Here is a 27,553-nt window from a genome sequence, read left to right on the forward strand (position 1 = left end):
CTTCCGAAACCATAATCTGCTTAAAATACCAAAGCAGTGACTATAGCAAGTGCAATAAAGTAGATCTTCTTGCTTTCTTCTTGCAGTATTGAGAGTCGAAGGTGATGATGAGCTCAAGTTGGCGGACAGTCTCAGCTTCATCACCTGCTGCAGCAGCTTTTATCAGATCCATAATCATACAGACAGATCTCTTTTTCTCTTTTATGGTTGAATAACTACTGTGATTGACATTAATTTAACATCATCATCTTTTTTTTTTTTTTTTAAATACAAATACCCCTAAATTATACAAATTATTATGTAAGCTAACAGCTGTCTGCCAGACTCACTGAATGACTGATTGATGCACATGACTGACAGCGTGAATGTCAAACTGGGCAGATGTGACAGACTGACTGACAGTTACAAGTCTTTCCCAGAGGATACAGCTCAGTACGAGTCTACAGGAAGTAGAATTGCATCTGCATTGCATCCACAGTGATTTTATAGCTGTTTAAACTGTAGAAAGAAGCTTCAACTCTTATCTACAGTGATTCACAGTGAAAGAAACTATAAAAAAAATGTCTTTAGGAGTCAGTGAGAGAGTGATGCAACAATTATTGTGTATTTTTAAAATGTACTTTTTAGCTAAGCTAGCAACAAAGCTCTATATGGTCCAACACTTTATATAGAGATGTCTGAACAATATTAAAATGTATTATCAGGAATTGTGTGATGTACATTCACAGGATGAATCCTGATGACTTTAGTTATACCTTTCATCAAGTGCTAAAAACATGCTAACATTATAAACAGCAGATAATGACTGAATTCAGCCTCAACAGTACAGTAGACCTACTCAACGTAGCATGCTAACATGCTAACTACACACCTGTTAACAAACTCAGTTTCTAAATGTTATATAATAAACATTTGCATGTTAACTTAAATGCACATCTGTTAAGTTGGCGTGCTAGCATGGCTAAATGTCAGCATGTCAACATCCTGCCAGTTTTACAAACTTTTAACTTGTTTTTGACTCTTTTTTTTTCTTTCTATTTCTTGATCACAACTAATAACTATATATAACTAATATTAGTTAAAGGATAACTTCGGTTTATTTGAAACTGATGAATTAAGGCCATAAATGTGGCCACTGTGGCTCTATGGTTCATGCTAACTTCACACTTGCTTGCTCTGTTATAGAGATTTGGGGACTTGTGCACAACAACGACTTAAAGTTTTTTGAGTGTCTTTAGAACAGTCTAACCGCAGTAAAAATCAACGATAGGTTAACAACCCAGCATGTGTGGATGAATATGCAGAGAGGTTCGACTGGCCAGCAATCTGGATGCAGGTCTCTATGCAGTTAGCCATAATGGCTGCTACAGGCGGCTAGTTTTGTATGTTCCACTCTCATTCACACTCAGAGACAAATGTTTGAACTGTTCGAACAAACAAAAGTTTGAAATGATTCATGTAAAAGTTTTGTTTATTAACATTAGCTGTGCTTCGAGCCAAATGCTAAACATTAGCAATTAATTTCAAGCCTAACTGACACCTGTGGTGGAAAAAAGCTGCTTAGACTAAAGACGATGTAGAGCTGAGCCTGACAAGTTGAGCATGAGATGCCCTAAAATGGCCACTGGAAGAAACCCTTTTCATGTAGGTAACAACATGAACTAGAAACCTCAGAAAAAACATTACATATATTACATATTTGGCAAAACACTGAAATATTTGACACATTCTGAACATATATTGTATTTAGAAATCCGTCACCACGTTGTTATATGACACAAAAATTGCATTGAAGTAGTTTTTTGATAATCATGATTAACAACTGAGGTCATAATATTTACTGTGCTCGTTGCAGACCTGTGAGAACAAAGTGTTTTTCGTTCTTTACCTGGTGGCGTGTAGGCGTCCATGGAGGTCTGGACCACCAGCGACCGTCGCTTCGAAGGCATCGGCACCGCCATCTTCCTCTCTTTGTGCTTGGCCAGGGCTGCCTGCACCGCCTCTGTGTGCACATCTAGAAACACAGAAGATTTCAAAGTGTCAAGTCAGATTCATATATCACATCCATCCACAACGGTACCAGTAAACGATCACGAATACACACTGTATACACTATAACCTTTCACAAGGCTTTTAGCCTGAATCCATTGTGCTAATAGCTGAAATCTATCACGACCTTTATGTGTTTGTCGAACTTTCCTAATCCACGGTGGAAAGTTTTTCATGTTTAAACTGTTTTATTACATATCCAATATGCTTTTTTTTTTTTTTTATTACTGTGGCTCATTCTCAAGGAATACCACAGCGTTGAAAAGTCACAGACAGTCATTGGTTTCCTTTCATTTTTGTACAGTAAGGAAATAATCTGGTAAATTCTTAAAACTTGCTGAGGACTGACTATCCATCAAGGGAGCAGCATCATGTCTGCATTTGATTTTAACAGCTGTTATTGCTGCATTGTGTTAGATGAACTCTACCAGACTGTAGCAAACTACATGGAAACCAGCAGCTGAATGAAAGGTTAGAAGAAAGACATTTGAGAGTTTAAAACATTGCGGCATGCTTAAGGAAATGGTCAGAATTAATGTTAAGCTAAAGCATTAAAAAACAAAACTGCTATGGTCCTTTAATAAGGATTTAATCAAATAAAACGGGCAGAAATTGATGTATTTTTGCTATAAAGCAGAAATTCTATAAGCTTAACAACTAACAGCAATAAGGCAACTTTTCAGGCACCAATAACGTCTGCGGCTCAGTGTAATCATCAGGGCAAAAGTGCTAAATAATTGAGAAATCAGACACAGTCGATGCAGCCGACACACTAACAGCAAGGGACAGAGTAGGAAAACATTCAGCAGGACTATCATCTGGTCTCTGTATTTGCGCTGCAGTGTTCCTGTTACAATGAGCTCCGTGTTCCCATTTATTCACTTTCAGTTTACGTACACAAACATTCCCAGCTTGACAGCGGCTCCCGTGAGGCCCTGTGGTTTCCAACTGGATTAAATTCAGGGATCGCCGATGAAGACGTTTTGTAAATGAGTGTTTCTACCAGCGAGATAAAGCGCCGCGATAAAGCCACAGCTGGGTTTGTTTGAATGGTGTCCATTGCCGGCAGAAGGCAAACACACAGAGCCCGACGATACGGAGACGGCAGGCTGTTGGCCCGATAATGACATAAGTAAGACATTTGTCAGAATGAATGGGGCTCACAGATGTACGTTTGTTTGGCTTGTGTGTGTGTGTGTGTGTGTGTGTGTGTGTGTGTGTGCAGGGGAACGGAGGTAATTTAGATCTAAATGCACGTTTTAGTCTTTTGGTTAACTGGGTGTGAATGCATGATGCGTGTAAGTGAGTGTGCATGTGTGTGTGTGTGTGGTGTTTTAAGGTGCTTGCACAGCTTTTCCTTTTTTATATTCAGTGTGCTAAAAGCTTCTGCAGGATTTATTTTCTGTCATATCAAACTCAAACAAACTTGAAAAGTCTCCGACAGCATGTGTGAATAAAATTTTAAAAAGCGAGCCGTGTTTTCTCAACTGGTCCAGTGATACAATCTGACAACTTTTCAATAACAGTACAACTGCATATCTTCACTACACTGCCTACAGATTCATTTGAAATGAGACGCCACTGAAAAGAATTTAACAAAGACTGGTTAATCTTAAAGGGGACATATCTTGGTTTTTGTGATTTTTTTTATGACGGATGTAAAATGTGGTCAAAGGTCCAAAACATGAGGTAATGTATGTAAAAGTGCTCCCTGAAAGTCAAAAGCCAGGACTTCAGCCTGCTCTGAACGCCCCGTTAGGAAAGTTACCTCTACATCCTCGTCATAGTAACATCAGATCATTTGTGAATGCCCACAAACGGCATGATTGTTTCACGGATGTCCACAATGTCCACTCAATCGGATTTCGGCTTAAACATGTATGGATGTATTTGAGAAGTTTCCATTGCAAGTAAAAAAATGAGAAAAATAAGTGAAATATTACTACTATTGTTTGTTTACATAGCCAGCTGAAGTCTCCTGTGTCCTGAAACTGACCAATCAGAACAGAGTGGACTCATCAGGAGGCGGGTCTTAAAGAGACAGGAGCTAAAACAGCCTGTTTCAGACAAAGAAGGAACTGAGAGGCTGCATAAATGGACAGTATGAGATAAATAAAGAGCTTTTTTGGACTGTAAATCATGGAAAGATATTCCAGCAGAGTCCCAGAATATAAATAAAGATGTGGAAATGTGCATGATATGTCCTCTTTAAATGAATCCTCACTGAACACCAGATGGAACAAAACTTAAAACTTCTTCCACAGATTTATGCCAAACACTGGATTTGTTGCATCATCCTCAGCAGGGTGCTGCATTATAGCGCCTCAGGATGACTTTCCTCAGAGCGTGGAGGTCTTCACACATCAAAAACTTTGGCTCATAAAGAACAGACCCGTAAAAAAAACCTTCCTGTGACTTTTCTTTTAAAGAGAGCGAGTTTTGAATGATGCAAAATGCAGCAGACTCAGCTGCTCTCATTTCAAAAATTTAAAATACTTGCATGAAACTGCTGATATTGCGTTATGTTATTCAACATTTTCTTTTAAACTCTTCTATGTTGCCTCAACTATTCCTGAACTTCACAGTTTATGACCCCACACACTTTTCCTACTGTGATGATGGGACGCTAAATCTGCTTGGATCCACTCAATTAACAAGACTCGAGTAGACCTACAAGGACCTCTAGATGACAGTAGGACTGTTGCTTCCCGACCAGCTGCTTGAATATTGAAGCAGCGGAGGCAGAGCCACCCTGACTTTTTATCCCCTAGTATGGAGCACAGTCTAAACCCTTGTTTAAACCCTTGTTTAGACCCTTGTTTAGACTGTCCCTGCCTAAGTGCCCATGTCTTCCCAGAGCCCTCAGAGACATTATACAACTGTGTGGTACTTCATATATCATATGGCTGCGACTAACGATTATGTTTATTATGAATTAATCAATTATTCATTTTGTCAATATCATAAAATATTGAAAAATACCAATCATGATATCCCAAAACATGTATTAAAAAGTGTCATTCTATTTGACAAAAAGTCGAAAATACAAAAATATTGAGTTTATTATCATATATGACAAACAAAAGCAACAAATCTTCACATTTTAAGAGGCTGGAACCTGTGAAAAATGACAGAAACGATTACTCTATCAACAGAGTTGCTTCATTAATTTGTCTGATGATCGACTAATCGATTAATCAACTAATCGTTGCAGCTATTTTGCAACAACTTATAAATTGGTGGCATGCTCCTTTAAGCTGCATCTACAGATACAGCATTTCTTTGTTGCTGTAATTCTCTGCATATAACACATTGGTGTCATTAATTTGATCTCCATTTATTAAAGTATTCAAGACTCAAAGCAGATTTGCTTATTGATATGCAAATGAATGCAGCACAGGCCTCCAAATTATAATCACATCATCACCTTTATAGGAGGAAAAAAAAAATCTATCATGTCTTGCTGAAGTTATCACACACTAGCCACTATGCTAATGAAGCTAATTACCACAGAAATAAGCTCGTATTTCTTTGTCTTCACGTCATAACACACGCCTTCGTTTGCGAGACAAGAGGGAGAGATGACGTCATAAGGTAAGCGGTGTCGAGGGGACGACCCCGCCTCTTACCGGAGCGGTAGCGTTCATCCCTGGAGCCAGAAGACCGTCGGCGGTGGTACCGCGAGGAAGAGGACGGGGTGACTGGTGTTCTCCTCTCCTGTCCCATGGACGGATCCATTCCTGGTGCAGAAAGACGCAAGTTTATATTATAACTTTCTAAAAATCTATTAAACAGCATAATCTTGTAAAAACATGTACATCCTTTTGGATTTTTGTGTGTATTTTGTATATTATTACATACATATACTGATGTATGTTTGTTAGTATTAAGTATTTGTGATGTAATCATTGTTCTATGACACACCTCATCTAGAAAATCACACTTCCTCACCAGGAAATTCAGTTTGCAAAGGAAACAGCTGCGATTGTTTCATCACAATGATTCTTTTCATTTATTTGACACACGTATGAATCTATTTGTCAACTGGATTTTTTTTTTTTTTTGCAGTGTTACAAATAAAAAGAAAGTAGAGACAGCTGAAATAAAATACAACAGAGGTAAGCTACACTATAATCATGAAGATACAACATAAAATAAATTTGTTCTCTTGAGGATTTTTGAATCAAACCTGTCATGTGAGATACAACAACTCAAAGACACAGCAGATATGTGTACGCCTCCACAAACACACACACACACACACTCAGAGAAAATAACCTCCTTACACACCGATCAATAAGTTTGATGATAATAACGGCTCTGTTACTGACAGCTACGACCACTCCAGAGCTACTGATCTATGACTCTCCATCTCAGCTTCACACTTCCGGCCTCGTCTGTCTTCATTAACGCTCTCAGCTCGGCTCAGAGCGTCTCTGCTACTGCTGCTGCTGCTGCTGCTGCTGCTCGGGAGAAGAGCTAAAAGTTGATTAGCCGACCGTGTAACGACTACCAGCCAGTGCCGGGATATATATGACAGGTCTGGGAAATACCTCGCTCTGCCGTCTCCTCTGGGGAGTCTGGATGGATGGATTCCCCAGTCCGGACTCGTCCTACTTACTCTTTAGAAATGTCTTTCTTTCTCCCTCTTTTCTTCTACTTATCCCTGCAAATTGCTTATACCTATATGTCTGTTTGTCCATTTATTGATTAGTCACAGGAATATTTTAAGGCACAGTCACATTTTTAAGTGCTTGTGCAGGGATTTGCAGCAAAACTAAAAATTAACTTATCCTACTTACAAGTATTGTGTTTGTATCCTGATATATCTTATTCCTCTGTGCCGTAGACCTCCATTATTGTCCAAAAACAATTAAAAACACGTCAATGAGCCACAATGCTGCACTGGCTGACATGTTCCTTTGGGTGTTGTCATGTTAGTCTGCCTAGAAACGGCTCCAAACACTAATAACAGCGATTTCAGTCTCTGGAGAGTAGTTCTGTGTGAGGCGGACGCCACTGAGCATGTGCAGGAAAGCACTTCTGTTCACTCGCTTGTTGTGCTGCATATCACAATCTCTTGACTTTGTATGACACTGTACATTGTAAATAACCAGAGAAGCTCTGTAAACAGAACCATGTTCCCGCACATGCTCAGTGTTCATCTACTGTACACAGAACTACTCTCCGAAGACTGAAAATATCAGATCTGTTTTATTAGTTTTTCAGTCATTTCTAAACAAACTAACATGACCGAACTCTTCATGATGAAGGAACATGTGCAGCTGTGCAATAACGGAGGTCTACGGCACAAAGATATATATATATATATATATATATATATATATATATATATATATATATATAAAGATATATCAGGCTTTGGATACACACACAATACTTGTAAGTAGATGAATTCATTGTCTGTTTGGCTCTGCACATGAGATTTGTTGACAATAACAAAAATCTAGAAAATAAATGACTGATTTAAGCTGGAAAACTAAGCTCAATAAGGTAAATTAAAACAAGAGAGGCACAATATTAAGTATATGAAGTGCAGACAAACACACTCAATGTGTTGAGTGATGCACCTGCATGTCTACATACAAGTAAGTCTCACCTGTAAGGACTCTTTATTGTTTGTTCTCAGGTGTCAGACGGGTGGAGTTTTAAACAAACAAGTACAACGATTGCTGAGAAATTTGGGGTCAACACAAGTATCATCTATCTGATATTATCCCCAGTTATACTAATTTATAATTATATAGATTACAAAGACAGAACAATAAACTAAAATATAAAGGAATTTATACTTAAACATTAATCTATACAGTGAAAATTGCTATAAATGTTTTAATATATTCAATTTATATACAAAGACAACAAATGTACAGAATGTGCAGATTCTGATATAATGCATTAAAATAACAGTGGAAATATAAAAACCTTTGATATTTATCATCATGTAATTTTTCAGTTACAGAATTTTTTTTCCAGTTCAGTAAAAGTTTTGAAACACTAAATTGTCTCAGCTGTGTTTGGTGTATAATTTAAGGTTTGTAGTGTGTTCCCAGATCAAAGACACTGAAGAAAAGATAACAAAGGCCTGAATTAATCATTAAAAAAGTGCACACTACATGGCTCACAGCTTGTTCTGACTAAGAGATTAAGAGGGCCCTCAGAGAGAAAGAAAAATAAACGCTGAACCGTGTTATGAGTGGTTAATCTCATTCTGGTTACACCAGTAGTTCATTTATCTGCGAACCGAGAGCTCGTTCCAGTAACTTTCAGGTTCACGCTGACTTATTACATACAAAGCAAGATTTCTACAAACATGACATCACTCATCATCAGTTATTCATCACACAGGTATGAGACCTCGGTATTCTCTGGCATCGCTATCAGCAGGATGAGATTATTTGTCTGTGCTTTCCAAAACTTACAAATCACTGCTGCAAAAAAACACATTTTATGATTTAACAACGCTGCGGTTAAAGGACAGGTTCTTAAAACAACAGTCAGGTGTCCATATGAACACTGAAAGGTTTTTCTCTCTGTATTCATTCCTCCTGTTCACTTTCATCAGTCTGAGTTAGTCATATCAAGTGGATATCTGACACATTTACAGTCTTTATAGCATCAAATTCCCTCTTTGTGTTTCCTCGGACAGTGTTTCCCTGTTGAGCTGCAGGTGGAAGTATAGTAACAAAAAAGAGGGACTTTGGCACTAAAAAGAATGAAACGTTGAAAGATATCTACTTGATTTGACTCATTTAGACACTGAAGCTTCATATTAGCTTCAGATAAACTTTTAAATACATTTTTGCACAGGAGAAGGACTGTGGATTTTGTCCCCCATCACTTCCATTGTAAGTGTATTATGAAGGGATCTTCTAATGGTCAGTATGAACAGGAGGAATGATTACAGCAAGAAAAACATATATTACATAACATATATTTTTAATGTTAATTTGGGCTCCTGACTGTTGGTTTTAAGACAGATTTGAAAAATTGTGAACCCATCCTTTAAGGTCTGGTTAGGTTTAGGCACTAAACTTACTTGGTTAGGTTAAGTGAGAGATCGTGGTTTGGGTTAAAATAAATACTTTGTTGATGTTATGGAGACATTTTGGTCATGGTTTTAAAAAAGTGTTGTTGACTCGTGGCTGGAAATGGGAAACAAACAAACAACAATCTCCCGTGTTCATCATGTGTCTTTATAATAACGTCACCTGATTTCCTCCGTCGCTACAGTCATAATTAGTACAGCCGCTATTTATTGGTTTTGGTAGAAAAGTCGCACACAAAACCAACCACAGAATAACGTTTGCTGAATAAAAGCACCAATTAAAATTGAGCCAAATTACAGTTTTATTCTTGAAATATCAGAGAAATAAAACTAAGAGTCTGATCACACATTCAACACCAAACGATGCAGCGCAAACAGATCTAAAAATACACGGACGTGCCAAAACTGCAGTTCCTTGAACGGCCACTTGAGGCTCCAAAAGCGAGTCAATCCCCATAGACCCCCATGTTAAAATGCCCAACTTTACAGCAGAAATAAACATGTTTACAGCCTGGTACAATTTATAGCTAATTTCCCCTTTCATTACAACTGTACGGGGGGTGAATTTTTTTATAACTCACCCGTTTAAATTTTATTAAGCCGTAAAGTTATGCATAATGAAGGACGTGGCTGCTCTGAGTGACAAGTCCGCCAGCCGCTAGGTGGCTTGTTTAAGCTTGTTTGAGCTTCAAAACCGCTGTCCAGAAACCAACGGGTCACGTCACGGTAACTACGTCCATATTTTTATACAGTCTGTGGGACAGACGCATCAAAACAAACCAAAGTTTCTTCCCATAAGAGCAAGTTGATTTACTGTGGTGGTCTGCAAAGACATAACAAACATTTATGAGCATTTTTAGTTGAAATTACAACCTAACCTCATCCTTCATAACACAACCTTTAATTTAACTCACATGGTATTAAACTATACATGTTTTCTAGTTAGAATGAAAGTCTTCTTTTGGCCAAATGAGCAAATTTGTTAGTTTAAACAAAATCTAGATAACAAATCTACACATAAACCTTTTTTTATTACTAGTAGATTACATTTTCATTACATTTACAGCAGCCTATTGTATCTCAGTGTGACTTTAACCTTTATAAATAAATGAAGCTGATATTCCCTGCAGTCAGTTATGTCCATCACAGACAATCAAAATAAATGTACAGACTGTGGGAGCTTTTCTTGGTACCGTTACAGTAACACATTCACAGCTAAAACCATAATATATACACAGGTCTGGCGGGAGGTGAACAGTATAATCACTGACATTGTTATTTTACTCTCAACAAATTGTGTTCACATATTGGCTGATTTAGTTCAACTATTTGCTTCTCTTTGCTGAGAGGATTCAATGATTTTAAGTGTAAGCAGCAAAAGTTTTGTGATGACATTCAAGTACCACATGAAACCAACAACTTCAACAGTTTGGTTTCTTTTTTTCCCCTCCATGTAGAGCAAGAATGATGAATCGCTGTGTTCTGGTTAGTAACAGCGAGTCGCTGCGCAGGAGTTTCATTCAATCTGAATGCGGCGAGTTGAGAAAACTCTGCTGCAATGTGACATAAAGAAGCAGGAATTATACAGTCATTTAAGTTTCAAAGTTTCCTGGAAACAAATCTGTCATTTGGTGCAAATTTTAGGAAAAAAATATATGCAAAGTTCAGTTTGAAGGATGCCAGTTAATCAATACCAATTAACTGCTATAGTGCAGAGTCGTTCAGTCAGCTGAACATGTGAAAAAATGTGAAACTCGTCTGCAGTCAAGCGTACAGTCCAGCGTATCAAGAGGAGTTTCCGACAATAAATTCATTATTTATGAATATTTACTTTGGTTTAAAATGGAACATTTCTTTCAAGAAAAAAAAAATCCTCTCATAACTCTCCAAGTAGCTTCTTGTAAATTATTAGTAAATTATTCACAAGTGACGGAAACCATAAAATAAAGCGTGTAGATATCCTGAAACCACTAATGGAACGTAAGAAAAGAGGTTTGGGTTTATTTATTTGTAAGACTTATTAAATGTATTAAACTATTGTACATTTTAGAGGCAAATACTGTTTTCCTCCACTTCTTCCTTTGAGTGGTTGTGACAACTGGTTATAACACAGAATAAGGCTTTATATACAAAGTCCAGCATAGAGAGGTTGAATGTGGTCTGGACTCTGTGATCCAGGTACACTCCTACTCTGCAGGACCACATACCTGAGATGGGAGTTTCCATGCTGTTATGTCTGAATTTGTAACTATTTTTATAACAATCCAACACCTGAGACTTATCACCGTGTCCAAACACGCATTCATTAAAGTCTCCGGCTCTGCTAATATCCCTGTATGTGACTGTGACTTCCTGTCCCGCTCCTCTCCGCCTTCCCAGTAGCAACTTCCAGTCAGACTCTCTTTACTCAGGTTCCTGCCAGGAAACCTCTCTCTCTGGATGACTGGAGTATTTCTGTTCTTCTTCTCTCATGAATGCTGCCTTTCTGTTCTCTTTAGATAATAGCAGGTGTGTGTTTTGCAGTGTTTGGATCCAGCGTGATCTGGCACGCGTACTGTAAGAATCCGTGAGCTGTGCTTCTGTGTGTGATGATAAAACATCTGCTTCGGTTACTGGCGTCGAGATCTTTGCATATTCTTCACCGAAAAACCTCCTGACGCAGCCGCTGTGACCTTCTCAAAGTACCGCAGGCGGTGCATTTTGATGCTGGGAGGGTAAGTTATAATATAAAATGAGTGTGATCCTCTGTAAACAAGAGCATCTCCAGCTCAGCATCTCCTGTTCCAGCTTTTCTCCGACTTTGTTGAACCGACCCACTTCAGTTTCCTGCCAAGATCTGATCTGCCGCGTCACATCAGTGATTCTTCTCTCGATGATACGGATCAGCGCTGTGAAGACCTTTTCTGTGCTTTGTCTGCAGAGTGATTAATAGCTTCTTCTCCTCCAGCTAAATCACCTTCACATCTTTCCTCTTTCTCCTTGATCATCTGCTGGACTTTTTTTTTGCCGAGTCACCCTACAGCTCTTTCTGCTCGCTGTCGACGCTTCGGTACGGCCTTTACGGTCATCCTCGGAGCAGAGATAACAGATGTAACGCCGATCAGTGCTGCAGAATATCTTCATCGCTTCTTGATGACGAGAGCAGATGTTCTCCTGGGGGGGCAGCGCAGATGCTACATCACAGTGAGATTGGAAGTGTTTCTCACAATAAGAAGCAAAACATCGCAGACATGACTTGAGGGCTTTCGGCTTTCCTCCCAGTGCAGACATCACAGGACTCATCTTCAGGTCCAGCATAGCAGTGATCAGCAGGAGTTCAGTCGTCTTCAGCTGCTCAACCACAAATGCTAATAGTGTTTTTTTTTTGTTTTTTTTTATCAAGGCAGGCCTCGGTCTGAAGATGTGCCTGCACTGAGGGCAACTGTGGATCCTCTTATCATCCTTTTTTTATCCATGTGGTCATTGATGCAGCTCATGCTGTTGCCGTAACCGCAGGGAATCGTCTCCACATCATTCAGCAGCAGATCCAGACAGATTGAGCAGCAGAATTTCTGCTCGTTCAAGTTTAATCCCCGGTGCCGTATTACTCCGTCGTGATAAGAGCAGGTGTCTGATGACTGAGAGATATGAAACGACTCGAGATGTTTCACTTTACCTGAACAAATAAGAGAGGGAAGGCTTCGCAGGCTTTGCTTTATTCCAGAAAGAAGAGTGGATGTTCTTGTAAATTCTGATTATTAAGGTTTTGGGATGTTATAGGATAGTTTGGGAGTTTTTTTTTTTATAGAGAACATATATGTATTATGTATCATGTGTCAAGGTGTGCAGCATTTAAAAACTGATTTTGATCAGGTTTAGTTAATATGAATATCAGTAAATGAGTATTTAAAGTATTCAAATAGTGTTCAAATGCCGTCAAACCCCATGAAATTTTGTGCAAGACTTTGGTAAACCAACCAGTGAGTCTATAAACAGACTTCCATCCAAATTTAGTATATTTCTTTTTTGTCTAATCTCCAGAATATCAACAAAAAACAAATTCATATTAATGCATGTTTCCATCCACTACCGTTCTGCAAATATTTAGAGTTGGTTCATCAAGATAAACAGATGATGGAGCTATTTTTCCAGTCGGTGCTTTTAAACCATTTCATTCTCTTAACAGCTTAATCAGCTTTTCCTCCATTTCAGTTGTCCAACTCTCTCTCTCTCACACTAAAAGCCTGTTTGCTCACCATTTCCTCTCCTTTCAGCCTGTTTATTTACCGTTACGTCTCCGTCGGATGACACACAAGTAACGTCATCGGTCACTGATGCCAAATATCAAACATGTTTAATAAATGTTTTCTTTATGAGAACGACAGGCAGCAAAACGGATCTGAAGACTTAAGATTAGAATCTTTTCACATCACACAACACGTGATTTTATCTTCCGACTGTCAACACCGACTGGAACAGACCCGCTCCGACTCCGTCCCATTAATCATATTCAGGATGAATCTCGCCTGAGTGGATGGACGGATGGATATGTAATTTAACTTCCTCTAATGTGCGGTTTTAGTGGAGGTTGATCATTCTTGTGGGGTATCAAGAGAGGAATGATTTTGCGTTTTTCAGTCTCGATGAACTCGTCCCGCTGTGACTCAACCGAAGCATCTTCACCTTTAGTTAAACTTGATTTTGTGGCCACAGTAACCTCCGAAGCAAAGTGAGATCACTGGTGTTAAACCAGCTGGATCTGTCTCACATTTATTTTTAGAAAAGAGTCATTTCGAAGGCCTCACCGTCCTCTACATGGAGAATCTGAGCTTGAGATTTAAGAGCAGCTAAAGCAAAAAAGGGCAAGAAATTCTTTTTTATCTCACACGCCATAAACTATTAAACGATGAGTCGGCTGATGATGAATCTTCAAAGAATAAACAGTTTTAACCTTTGATGGCTGGGTTGGATTGATGATGTACTCCGGTGTTATTGTTTTACGGAGCTGTGGGTGATTTGAAACAACTGTTTCAAACATGTTTTAATGAATTTAGGAAGTTTTATGTTCTGTATTTCACTTGACTTCAAATTAATTTCTCCTCAGGGACAACGAAATAGATACTGTATATTACACATAGTGTACAAATCAATAAGAGCAATAACTTATTTATTATTTATTCTCACTTTTCTTTTTTTAAAGGTTGATATTGAAAGGGCAGCCTGCTGGATCTCATGATATCAAAGTCTTCCTTGAATAAACTAAACCTAATCTATAATGTGAAACCATGTAAATCCGGGTTACTGGGGGAAAACCATTACTTTGAACACTGTAAATGCTTTAATCAAAGTATATCAGCCTGACTGCGTACTAAGCAGTGTGGATTAACAGGCCTCAGAGCTGAAATACATCACAGGGGAGGGAACGGTGTCGCATGTATGTGAGTGTGTGTGTGTGTGTGTGTGTGTGTGTGTGTGTGTGTGTGTGTGTGTGTGTGTATGTGATAGAGAAAGGGAGTATTGTGTTGTCGAGTATGTGTGAGAGAGGGTCTGAAAATGAGAGAACGGGGGGTTTTGTGTGCTTGTAATATGTGTGTGTGTTACTGGTGCGTGGGAATGCAGGGTTCAGATGATATAGCTCCATGTAAAAGTGTGTGTGTGTGTGTGTGTGTGAATGTAGAAGGTATTACTCATGTTGTGGGGACATAAATCTGTTATACAGTCACATTATGAGGACTTGGTTTAAGTTTAAAGTATGGTCTTTTTCCACTGGCTCCCAGTATGTTTTCAACTGATTTTAAAGAGGACATAACATGCACTTTTCTAGGTCTATATTTTTATTCTGGGACTCTGCTGGAACATCTTTGCATGATTTATACTTCCAAAAACTCCTTATTTATCTTATACTGACTCTTTATGCAGCCCCTCGGTTCAGCCTCTGTCTGAAACAGGCTGTTTCAGCTCCTGTCTCTTTTAAGGCCCGCCCTCCTGATCAGCCCTGATTCAGAGGCTCCAGAGGCTACAATGAACAAGTAGTAGTAGTCCGGTTTTTTCTCATTATTTACTCAAAGCTTCTCAAATATATCCGTACATGTTCGAGCCCGAATCTGATCTGAAATATGCGAGTGGACAACGTGGACAACAAGCGTAAAAACTTTAGTAATAACCTTAGAAACAAAAACTACAGAACAGACGGCCTTTTGTGGGACGAATGCATGAATGATCTGACATCAATTCAATAAGGAAGTAAGGTAACACAAACAACCAACATTATAACAGTATAAAAACAACAAACAATCACAAGAAGCATATTTACTGATTATATCTCTGCTATATTTCTGACTTTTTAGTACCATAACGGTGTTTAAGATCCTCGGGCAGAAGTGAGGAAGTCAGCGATTTCTTTTAAATCTCTTCCTAAAACCTACTTTTATCTCCTGATTTTACATTACTGGAATTAGTTTTAATTAATCTGTTTTAATATGTGAAGCACTTTGTAGTGTCAGTTTTAAAAAATGCTCTATATTAAAAGATTGTTGTTGTTGTTGTTATTATTAGTAGTATTATTATTATCATGGTCAGGATATGAGTCCAGGAAATAAATGTAATGTGATCTCCGCTGAAGTGATGGAAACACAACTGTGTGTGTGTGTGTGTGTGTGTGTGTCTGTGTGTGTGTGTGTGTCATCCGGTTTCCCAAAGTGAGCTGGGGACGACCCCCTACTGGGCCTCGATGTGAATACCACACATTTTCTCCATCCCACACCCCTCATTCCTTCCCATCATGTACTTCCTGACTCCCCCCCTCCCCCCCCGTGAAGATGCACACACACACACACACACACACACACAAACACACACACACACACACACACACACACACACACACACACACACACACACACACACACACACTAACACACATGCACGCACACAGTGTATTCCAGTAATAGCTTTGGCAATGCCAGCATGTCTGCTGGTCTCCAGTGACGCTCCAGTCTCATCCTCAGCACTCAGCATGACGCTGCGTGTAAGAGGCTCTCATGACACCTCGACAAAGTGGACTTTTAGATCGTTGGTGGTCGGACCCACCTCACCGTTCTGTATCAAAGGTATGAACACACACACAAAAAAAAAATCTGTGGTGCGTTACCAAAACTACTCAACTGGTGATGATTTATTAAATCGGAGGAAAATCTTCTATCTAGTTTCCTTTAGAAGAAAACACCAAAAAGTGCAAATTGGAAGCCCGTTTGACAAAAAGAACAACATAAATAAATAAAGATGTATTCTTGTAACTGAAGTATTGCACTTTCAAACCCTGGAACAGCCTGCAGGGCTCGTCAGTCAAACAAAGACCACATAAGAGTATCGTCATCATAAGATAAGAGTAATTCTCTCTGTGTAAAAGCACCATAATCTTCATTGTTTTGACATTTTGGCAACGTAATAAAAAGTCTCTTTACTCACATCCTTTATGCACAGACAAAGTGCTGATGGAAAGTCCCAAAGAGAGAGTTACTGTAGGTTTCATGTATCTGTAGTCAAAGTCCACGAGTGCAAAAATACTACATACAGCCAAGTTCATCAGAAAATCATTTCAAGTCTGTTCTTTCAGTTTATATGAAATAATGCACAGACATTTCAGAGTCCTTCAGTCTATCAGTCAACATGTCAGCAGGTTTATTGTGGAAAAGTTGTTGCGTCTCTGCTGTGAGGAGATCATCACATGTTCATCAGCCCATCTGTGACGCTCCACTAACTATCAAAAATGATTGAAAGATACTCTACTAATGAAGCACTGCACTCCTATACACACTAAAAATCACTGGGTTCAAATGTTAACCAGTTTGGATCCAACACATCACTATACTGGGTTAATGTTATCCAGAAAGCTACTGAAGACAAAGGGCTTGTTTTGACCCAGTTTCAGTGTTATTTTTTATTTTACTATTGGTTTATTTAGCCAAACTAAAGCTTGTTATAATCTTCTCTTCTCTGTTTAAACTTACATGTCAGGGTTTGTTATTGATTGTTAATAACTTGTGTATCTTTTGAATGTCACATGCACATCGTTTTATATGAGTAACAAAACATTGGTGACAGTTTTTAGCTAAAGCTTGTTGTGCTAGCGAAGTTAACCCCGGTGTTGTATTGGTGCTGTATTGATCCAAACTGGGTACAATTTTGACCCAGTGGTTTTTAATGTTCGTCAGATTCACAACGGACAGAAATGGTGCAACAGAACCAGAGATATCATCTTTTTTTATCCCATGTATTCTTCTTTCTTGTCAAAACCTGGAAACTACTTTTCCCACAATGCAACTCCACCGTACAGATTCAGATGTGCTATGCTAGTAGTGGCTAATCTAGCCTGGAGCTGCTAGCTCCAGGCTACATTTGAGGTCTGGTAACCTCAAACTCAACACCTCCGGAGATTGTTTTCACTTTCACAGTTGAAGTCTTCATCTCCAACTGACGCTGACTCAAGTGACATCACTTAATATATCAGATTTCATGCAGCTCTCTCTGGAGACACAAATACTACTTTTTACACACATGAAGTCGTATTCACCAACATGTGGAGTTCCCCTTTAATATTTGAGTCTCTTCAACTGTGAGCAAACGACAGGAATCATTGTGATGACTTGTAGTAAGAGCCTGACCTTAAATCCAGTACTTCACTCTGTCTAACTCTGTCCTGACTTTGTTTATTATTTAAAGGTTGTTCATTAGTTACTTTTGCACAGTATTTATTAAGTTTTTCTTGGCCAAGAATAATAGATTTAATAGGAAAAAACTGGAAAGGTTCATGCTAAAGATGATTTTTGAGCAATTTTCTCTCATTTTTATTTATTTGGTATCATAAAAAACAAACAAAAAAATCAGAGTTAAAAGGTGAAAGAGTCTCACTTTTACCTGGTGCTTGTGGGAAGTAGGCTCCAATCAGCTTGGATCGCTTCTTCTCATAGCCCTTCTGTGTAATATCACCTGTCAGAGACACACAGAGAGAGAGACATTTACTTTCCATATTCTTTTATATATCGGTTTAATGATGCAGTATAATCGAAATATTTGAGTTCCTGAAACATTACAGAATAAAACATCATCACAAATGCATGTTGCACACATAACTCTGTTTCTGTAAATCTATTTTAGACGCTAAAATCAGGAAACAAACTACAACCAGCTGAATAAATGGAAACTAGCGGAGACACGGAGAGACTGAAGCGAAACGTAAACATGACACTTTCACAAAAAAAAAAAAGCTGCAAACTGTTGCATCAAAAACACAAAGCAGTCAGAAAGAAAAGACTTATCACATTATGCTTCGTCATTCTCTCCACTCAACCGAGACCAGATGGTGCAGTTTCTGTGTGTGTGTGTGTGTGTGTGTGTGCGTGTGTGTGCGTGCATACATTTGGAAGTACTACAAGTGCACTTAATTCATCTTTCACGCTGCAACGAACCACCCTTAAAACTTGCTGACCGATCCTCCCGAGTGAAGTGATTAATCACATCTACCTACTGAAAAGGGTAAAAAATCAGCAGATTTCCACACAAAGCACATCTGAATCGAACGGCTCTTTATAAATTATTCTTGGCGTCGCGTTTCGTCCTCCGGGGGGGGGGGATTACCAGACGAGAGGGGTTTGCCACATTCTCGAAGAAAGTTTAGAAAAGAGAGCCAACGAAATGAACAGCTGAGTGACTGAAGATATTTATCCCCACCCCGACTCCTGCTCAAGTCCAGCAAAAACAAACCAGAAACACTGATAAATAGTTTTTGGGTGAAATACGGTAACAACAGCAGAAAGGCATCATGGGAATTGGAGTTTTAAGAGCTAACAGAAAGTAGAGAGGAAAAAAAAAAGTAATGGAAGTCAATGTGAAAGCAGAGATGAGAGAGAGAGAGAAGGGGGACGTGGGTAATGGAGTTTGTAAAGTGTTGAGTGGCAGCGATGGATCTGTTTGTGTAGATTAAGACCTGTCCTTCAAACTGGTAATGGCAGGTGAGGTGGGGGGGGGGGCAGTCAATGGGGAGCAAGGTTTTTATAAACATGTATTAGATGGAGATGCTCAGTCGGTTTGGGACTACTCTGATAGGGGAAGAGGAGGATGAAGAGGAGAAGGAAGGTGAGGTAGACAAGGAGAAAGAGGAGAAATAAGGAGAGGAATATAAAATGAAAAGGGGGAAGAGAGTGTAAGAGGAGGAAGACAAGCTGATGGACGATGAGGATAGAGGAAAGGTAAAGGAAAGAAGAAGGAAAGGAAAAATAGATGAGGAGGCTGACAAAATGCAGAAAACAGAGGAAGGAAATAGAAAGAAGGGGAGAAAGCATTTTGATTTTGTTGCACTTTTTTAAATGCAAATGTACCTTTTAAACACTTAATTTGTCAAAAAGCCTAAATCAGCTTTCTTACACGATTGAGACAGTTTTAGATCTAATGTGCTTCTTTTACAACCGCTAAAGGCATCTGTCCTACACATGTGGAAAAAGACCAAACTCTACTTTCTGTTATTTATATACTGTTATAATGTCGGATGTCTGTGTTAAACATGGTCAAAGTCCCAAAACTTGAGGTTAATGTATCTAAAAATGCTCCCTGCAAGTCAAAAACCAGGGCGTCAACCTGCTTCTTTTGCAACGTTATCTACCTTGCCGTCGCACATGCCCATAAACAGCCATCCATACTGTAGCCTCAGTTGCTAAGGTTGTTGCTATGTGTTGTTCACGTTGTTCATTCTCATATTTCGGATCAGAATTCGACTCAAACATGTATGCATGTACTTGAGAAGTTGACATTTCAAGTGAAACACGAGAAAAAGTAGTGTACCATGTTTCATGGTTTGTTGACGTAGCCTCCGGGGCATCAAGAGCTGACCAATCAGAACAGAGTGGGCTCATCAGGAGGCGGGCCTTAAAGAGACAGGAGCTAAAACAGCCTGTTTCAGACAGAGGCTGAACTGAGGGGCTGAATAAAGAGCCAGTATAAGATAAATAAGTAAATAAGGACTTTTTAAAATGCAAAAATATTAGTTTAGTAAAGTTGTTTTAAATCTGTACTTTTAAATGTGGTTATCTGCAGCTTAGTGCGTTATATGCATGTTGATTTATGACAGAAGGAAACCAAAACAAACCAATTAAATGCACAACTCTTATTAAGCCTGAATGTGCTTTTTTATACAGTCAGAAATTCAGTGACAACTGTAACTGACACTGCAGAGGACGAACCGAACAATTTTTCTCTGACTGGTGGATGACTATGTTTAAAAAAAAAAGAAAAAGAAAGAGAAAAATCCAGGGGAAATCAGAGCGGAGAGCAGTCAGAGTAGCAGGAAGCAGATCTGAGCGACACTAAATCTGCAGCGGATTTGTCGAACACAGGAAAAGCTGTTTGTGCGGCTGACTTGACAAATCCGTCTTAAAACACAAGTACATGTGACTAACTGGCTAAGATCAAGAAACCAACTGTGGGGCTCGGACGTCATCGGTGACGATGTCAGCTCTCTCTGTGTGTGTGTGTGTGTGTGTGTGTGTGTGTGTGTGTGTTTCTGGTAGCGGCACATGGCAATAATTAGCATCTCGGGTAGGGGATCTAACAACCCCACAGAGAGAAAGAGACACAAATGCTGCAGGTTGAAAAGAGAAAGTAAAGTGTGACCTTGTCTTCCAGATACTGACTTCAGGTGACACACACACACACACACACACACACATCCACACACACACTCAGCTCTAAACCATTTCCTTGACTTAACTGGGATTTTATCAGAGTCAAAGTGAAATGAACGCGTCAGTCAGAGAGCTTTAGATTAGACACCGTAACAGATCTGTGTTTGCAATCTGCATCCGATCACACACTGAGACAAGCGGTCAGTCAGTCAGTGAATCAGTCAGGAAACTACAACAAGATTAACGCTGTCAAATTAGATCGAGCGCCTGAATGCAACATTTACTCACCCTCCTGTCATCCCTTGTTAACGGATTGTCAAAAAAAAAAGAGACAGACATGTGCTAAACTGTATCTTTAAAAGGATAAATCACTATTATTTCAGTCTTGAGTCCTGTTTTTGTACTTTTGTCCTTATTGTTTTCACCAATTTAAAGGGAAATTCCAGTTTATCTCAACCAGACTCGGGTTATCTGTCCAGTTTCTCTGGATGTGGATCCCTCTGAAGCTAACAATAATGGCTAGCTTCCATGTTGTCTTACATGCAGACTCAAGAGACAAGCGTTTTGAAATGATTCATCTAAGAAAACATGTTGATTTGGAAAGCCGTAGGAGGGTCAGCGGCTCGCCTTGATACGGGTCGTTTGGAGTTACCCGAATCTCCGTGAGGGAGACGGTGAGTGTAAAAGTTAGCGTGACCCATAGAGCCACAGTGACCACATTTATGAGAAATCATGACGGGTTGAAATAAACTGGAATCCGCCTTTTAAATAGCTGAGATCTGGGAACACCGCCACATCGCTAAGAGACACACACACAAGCGGTCAGATGGTCAGACAAGTTGTAAACAAGCCGATGAATTATCCAGATGATCTAAACCAGCAGTGATAAGAAGGATGTTTGGGGGTTTTTTTTCATCTGAGTTTCTTTAATTTGTACTTTTTGGGACTTTAAAAATCCTTCATAACTCAACCTTTGATTGATTTTAAGGGTCTACAAGCCAAAAAAAGTTGGGAATCACTGATCTAAACCACGTTATTTGGAGCAACCATCCTTAAAATGTATGTAATAATCCAGCATTGTACAGGAAAACTTACTGCAGGTCAAAGGTTAAGCAAGAAGTCGCTCTATGAGCTGTGATGGATGTTTATAACTGATGTTGTTTGGGTTTTATTTCATAAGAAGTGCATGTAAATTCCCAGATTTCATCATTTAACCTGATGAGTATAATATTAGTATAACTGATAGGAATGAAAAGTAATAAAGAAAATATGTCCACAGCTGTAATAAAGCGGTCCAGGACCAGGAGCAGGAATGAAGGAGGGTTAGTTGATGAGGATCTTTATATACAGTGGAGACAGAGGAGGAAGGAAGGATGACTCAGTCTGTCTGACTGTCTGTCTGTCTCTCTCTCTCTCTCTCTCTCTCTCTCTCTCTCTCTCTCTCTCTCTCTCTCTCTCTCTGTTAAAATACAAAACACTGCGCTCTGGATGATGTTGCCACAGGCCGGTGCAGACAGGTCAGGGAGAGCTGGTGTAACGCTGTGAAGAGGTTTCCTGTTCATCCACACACACACACACAGTCCCTGACGACTAGTTTTATAGCAAAGTAGTTTAGCTGAAGAGAACATTATGAAACTCAACAACAAGTTCAAATTTTGGCCAGTTTGACCCAGATAGCAACTTATAATTTTGAAATACTTTTGCTAAACCTCTGAGAACTGCAGCTACAGAGGCCGATTTTTACAGAAAAGGTCATTTAAATGATCAGATTATACTTGAATATTAGATTATTTTGCTTCAGAGCATCGGTGAAACATCTCAGGTTGAAGGAATATAAAGATGTAATCATTCTCCACTTAAAAATCAACAATATTAGTAGTTCACAGTGTTTGTTGGACATCGGTTTGGTATAATTATACAGCCTCTTGAACCAGGATGCACTGAAGCACCATAAATCTTTATGATATTCATTATAAACAGCAGCACAGTCAGAAATCATCAGCACCGAAATTTCAGAGCTCCCAGAAAATCACAGCTGCAGACGCTCCACATTCACACAGTTACACACAAAAGAACGAAGTTTAACCCCTCATAACTGATCTCTATACCAAACCTCTGAACCACTAATCTATAAACATGTGCATCAGCCGCACAAAACTTTTGAAATATTTCCATTTTTGTACATTTCAGGCTGTAAGACTGGTGTTCAGGTTCACTGCTCTTAAATGTACAAATGGATCTACTTAAAAAAGATATTCCCTTCTTTTTTACATTACACATAACATTTTGCAATAAAGATATGATAATGATATCTGAGTAAAGATATTATGCAGCTGAACCAGCTGAAGTGTTGACAAGATGCCACTAAACTTGACAGCAAATGTAATTTAGAGAGAAAAAGTCAAATATTCATTCTGCATTTTCTTTTTGCACACTGACACCGATCCGTCAGTCTCTGTTTCACACACACACACACACACGTCCACATCTGGAAGTCCTCAGCCAGTGTTACTTATTTCCTTGCGACACACAGAGCGGTGGTGGTGGTGGTGGTGGTGGTGGTGGTGGGGGAAAGTGGGGGCGATGTGAGAGTCTAAGGATCAAACTTTTTCTGTCGCAAGCTCGCTCCTCTAACCTCAAGTCCCGAATGCAAACAGAGACAAAGTGTAGTAAAACAAAGTAAAGACACGACGAGGACCACGCAGGCTTTACTGTTCTCACAGCACCATGTACGGTACATTACCCACTTCAGACCGCCGTTTATCTCCGAGTAAAGTGCCCTTCGATTGTTTTGAAATATGCACGCGGCAGCCTGATGACAGCTGTATAACCTCACTATAAGCTGCCTATGAATTATTGACTATCAGGCGCACGCGCTGCACCCTCAGCGACTCCCTCCGCTGACGTCAAGCTCCTCCGCTCTTAACCTCGACCTCGGTGTCAAAACGCCGCGGGAAGTCGAGGGAACAGATCCCTCCCTTCATGCACTTCCATCTGTGTGGCCGCTATAGAAGTCACTGTGGCAACCGATGATGTAATGAATACCAGGTTATGTAATAACGCCGCAAACTCTAGTTAAACGTCCGTCTAAATGAATGAAGAATGTGATAAAATTTGACACTGAATTCATTTTTTACAATCATTTTTGAGAGGCTGAAACATTATACTGCCAAAAGTATGTGGACACATCATTTTTTTTCTCCTCTCTGGGGCTTTTTTCCCAGGTTTGAGCCAGACTTGTGTGTTCTTTATAAGTTTATGTCAACAGTTTGTGTTCAGCTCTTTCCTGTTTCACCCGTGCAGAAAAACCAGCTTTTCCCAGTTTGGTGTGACTGGCCTGCCCACAGTCCTGACCTCAACACCATCCAACACCTTTAGGATGAACCGGAACCAGATCTTATCAGTGTTTGGAGCTCACCGATGCTCTTGTTTGTCTGAACGGGAGCAAATCCCTGCAGCCATATTTCCAAAATCTGATGGAAAGACTGAAACCAGAAGAGTGGAGGTTGTTATAGCAGCAGATTATTTGACCTCATGGTTTTGGAATGACATGTTCACATATGGCTGTAATGTTTCCAGTAGTGTCCACATACTAATCTGTTTTATTTAATTACCTATATTGCACATCTGCGTTTTAAAACCTTTTTATTGTTTTACTTCTTTTAAATATGCTCTGCCACTTTACCGACTTCTGTTCTTTAATTTCTAGAAGAGTGTAAAGTCATCATTAAGCCGTACGTCCCCTTCCTGTCCGCTCCAGTCTGGTATTACCATCACCGCCTGGTAGACTCTTCTCCTCTGTGGTTCAACGATGGTGGAATAAGCTACGCAGCTCCACACAAGTCTGTTGACTCCGTACGAGAAACGCCCGAAAACCTGAACATTAAAACTGTGAAAACTTGATTGTGGCACTTCTTTCCTGTTGTTTATTGTATTTGTTACGCATTAACTCCATTTCTCATTGCACTCAGTCAGATACTTGAGTCCTCTAACGCTTGATCATCTCGCCTCACTTCAAACTCACTTTGGATGAAAAGCGACTGCAAAATGACAAAATATATATAGAGAGACATAAAGATATATAGTGTATTTTCTATGTGTGTGTCCTGTGTCTTGTACATATAAAGATCTTTTGTTTTATATGCAGCTGTGCAACACTTTGAGCCCAAGATGTAATTTCCCTCTGGTGCGATAAAGTATATCTTATCATATCATGATTTTTTTTTTTTTTTTTAAACAATGCACATGTCAAACATGCTCGGCAATAAAAGTGCAGCGTCAGAGCATAAATCTGCTCCGCTAAGTCACCTAAATGTGTGTGTGGGGAGTCAGTTTGTACAGAAACAGCAGGGCTGAGCCTCCATGACCATATACAGTAAGAGAGAGAGAGAGAGAGAAAGAGAGAGAGAGAGAGAAGGGACGACAGTGCCAGAAAAGACCATGACAACGAGAGAGAGAGAGAGAGATGGGGGGGGGGGAAGAGATAGAAATATAAAGAAAAAGAATAAGAAGCTTTAGGAAAGAGAAGGAAGAACAAGAGAGAAAGAGCAGGAGAAAGCTTGATTATGATTTAAAAAAAGAGATGAAGGGAGAGGAAGAGGAAGAAGAGAGAGAGAGAGAGAGAGAGAGGAGTGTTGCATCTAGTCAGCACCTAAAAAGGAAGCAGAGTTGATTTTATTGTTTCCACGCTGCAACAGTAGATATAGAAAGAAAGACAGAGAGAGAGAGAGAGAGAGAGAGGAGGAGAATTATGAGAATAAAAACTGTTTGAGAGAAGATAGATATGAACAGGAAGAGAGAGAGAGAGAGACTGCAAAAAAAGAAGGAGAAAAAGGAGGTGATGTACAGCGAAGAGACGTAGAGAGAAAGAGGGAGAAAACAGAGTTTCTGTCATGTGACTCTTGGTGCTGGAAGCCAAAAATATATATTATATAATAACAATAAAGTTTATTTATATAGTGCTAATGTGTGCAGACTTGATGCTGTGTGTGTCTGATCCTGACTGAGATGTTGAGAAGAACAAAACAACAGGATCAGTCGTCCTGAAACGACATATAATGACGTTCAAGTGGACGGACGCATCGACAAAACGTCTGACTTTCACACGTTTAGGTCGCCGTTCACTTCCTGTTTACAATCAGCAAAACGTTCCACATTTCCAACCTTTTTTTTTTTTTTTTTTCTTAAATTTATGACCATGACAGTCCCCTAACCGTAACCACGTGGTTATTACTGTAACCATGACGACATGACTGAAGAAAGTGATAATTTTTAACCCAAACCATGATCTTTCCTTAAACCCGACCGAGTGGTTTTTGTGCCTGAACCCCTGACCAGACCTGAACCGCAGCGTCGTCACATCATCAAACACCATTATTCTGAACAGTGATGTGTGACGGTTTTGTTACTGCCGATAGAGGCGGCGGATTAGAAGAGCATGGACCAATGACATGTTGTCGTTTAATTCGGGGGAGTTGTTGGAAATGTTTTATACTCCACTGATTGATCTATAGTTGCAGTAGTTTGATTGATCACAGTTGTTTGCAGCACTTTTCACACAGTCAGGTACAAAACCAGAGGATAGCGACTAATCATTACGAGCATACTACATATATATCCTGCTGGTATCATATATTATCATATAATATCATTATTATTAACATTTCATGGATTTACAGCTTTTATTCGGAGTGAGCTTCAGTTTGCTGATTCACCAAAACTACAAATATTAAAAAACTTTTAAACATTTTGGTCAGATTGAAACAGAAATAGAAGCTAAAAGCTAAAAGCTAAAAGCTTTATTCTCAGGGTTCTGAGATTAAATAAGAATGTGTGTGGATATCTGCTGAGAATTTAGCTCGAGTTGTAACCCTGATAAGCAAAAATTTGGGCTCAGATAAGAAAAATATTCTTATATAATGGAAAAACAAAATCTTCCTCACACACACACACACACAAACACACACACACACACACACAGAGCTTTGTATCCTTAAAAAAAAAACACATACAAACAATCAGTTGAACCAAAAGGAAACGCCCAAGGACTCCACTGGGGATGAGGGCAAGGAAAACACACACACACACACACACACACACACACACACACACACACACACACACACACACACACACACACACACACACACACACTCTCCTGATTACATGCAGGTGGGTGCAGTTGGAAGCAGCAGGTGTTTACAGTAACAACACGCTGAGTCAGGATTGAAATTCATCTCCACACAGGTAGAAACACACACACACACACACACACACACACACACACACACACACACACACACACACACACACACACAGAGAGAGAGAGAGGAAGAGGCTCATATACAGGCACAGCAAGCCTGTTTATCACTATACAATAAGCTTTGCATTATAAGGCTTTAAATTTCAATTCCAGTGTGCTTTTTCTTTTTTTCTTTTTTTTTTTTTTATGTTTGACCTTCACTGAGATCAGGATCTTCTGCACGCTGAGATAATTCTGTCTTCCTTCGGTTTGACTCTCCTCAAAAAACTCAAAAAATTGATGGTTGTCAAACTGAAAAATGTTTCCTGTTCTCCTCTTTGATTCCTATGAGGACGGTTTTTTGGGAAGTTATGATATTTTCCCCAGACAGCAAAACTTTAAAAGCTTTTTTTTTTTTTTTTTTTTTTTGATGTTTAGCAGCCTTTTCCTTTCCCTTTAAAAAACCATTTCCAACTGTGGAAACAGAAAGAAAAGGTAACTGCGAACGCAAACACCATCTCCCATCTGAGTGTCAGACAA

At 39.4% G+C, this 27,553-nt stretch overlaps 1 protein-coding gene across 11 annotated transcripts in view; it reads right to left on the reverse strand.

Moving 5' to 3' along the window:
* LOC122994153 (disco-interacting protein 2 homolog C) overlaps positions 1–27,553 on the reverse strand; it is a 242,333-nt gene that overhangs the window by 95,679 nt on the left and 119,101 nt on the right. For 6 of the 11 annotated variants that reach the window (XM_044368693.1, XM_044368692.1, XM_044368694.1 and 3 more), the window contains exons 2-4: positions 18,008–18,085; positions 5,679–5,789; positions 1,889–2,014 (exon numbers count right to left, since the gene is read on the reverse strand). In XM_044368693.1, the coding sequence (XP_044224628.1) occupies positions 1,889–2,014; positions 5,679–5,789; positions 18,008–18,085 (315 nt within the window). The remainder of the gene's footprint in view (positions 1–1,888; positions 2,015–5,678; positions 5,790–18,007; positions 18,086–27,553) is intronic. The other 5 variants (XM_044368700.1, XM_044368690.1, XM_044368699.1 and 2 more) reach the window with 1 other exon arrangement.

Source organism: Thunnus albacares, chromosome 12 (genome assembly GCF_914725855.1).
Source record: "Thunnus albacares chromosome 12, fThuAlb1.1, whole genome shotgun sequence".
NCBI lineage: Eukaryota > Metazoa > Chordata > Actinopteri > Scombriformes > Scombridae > Thunnus > Thunnus albacares.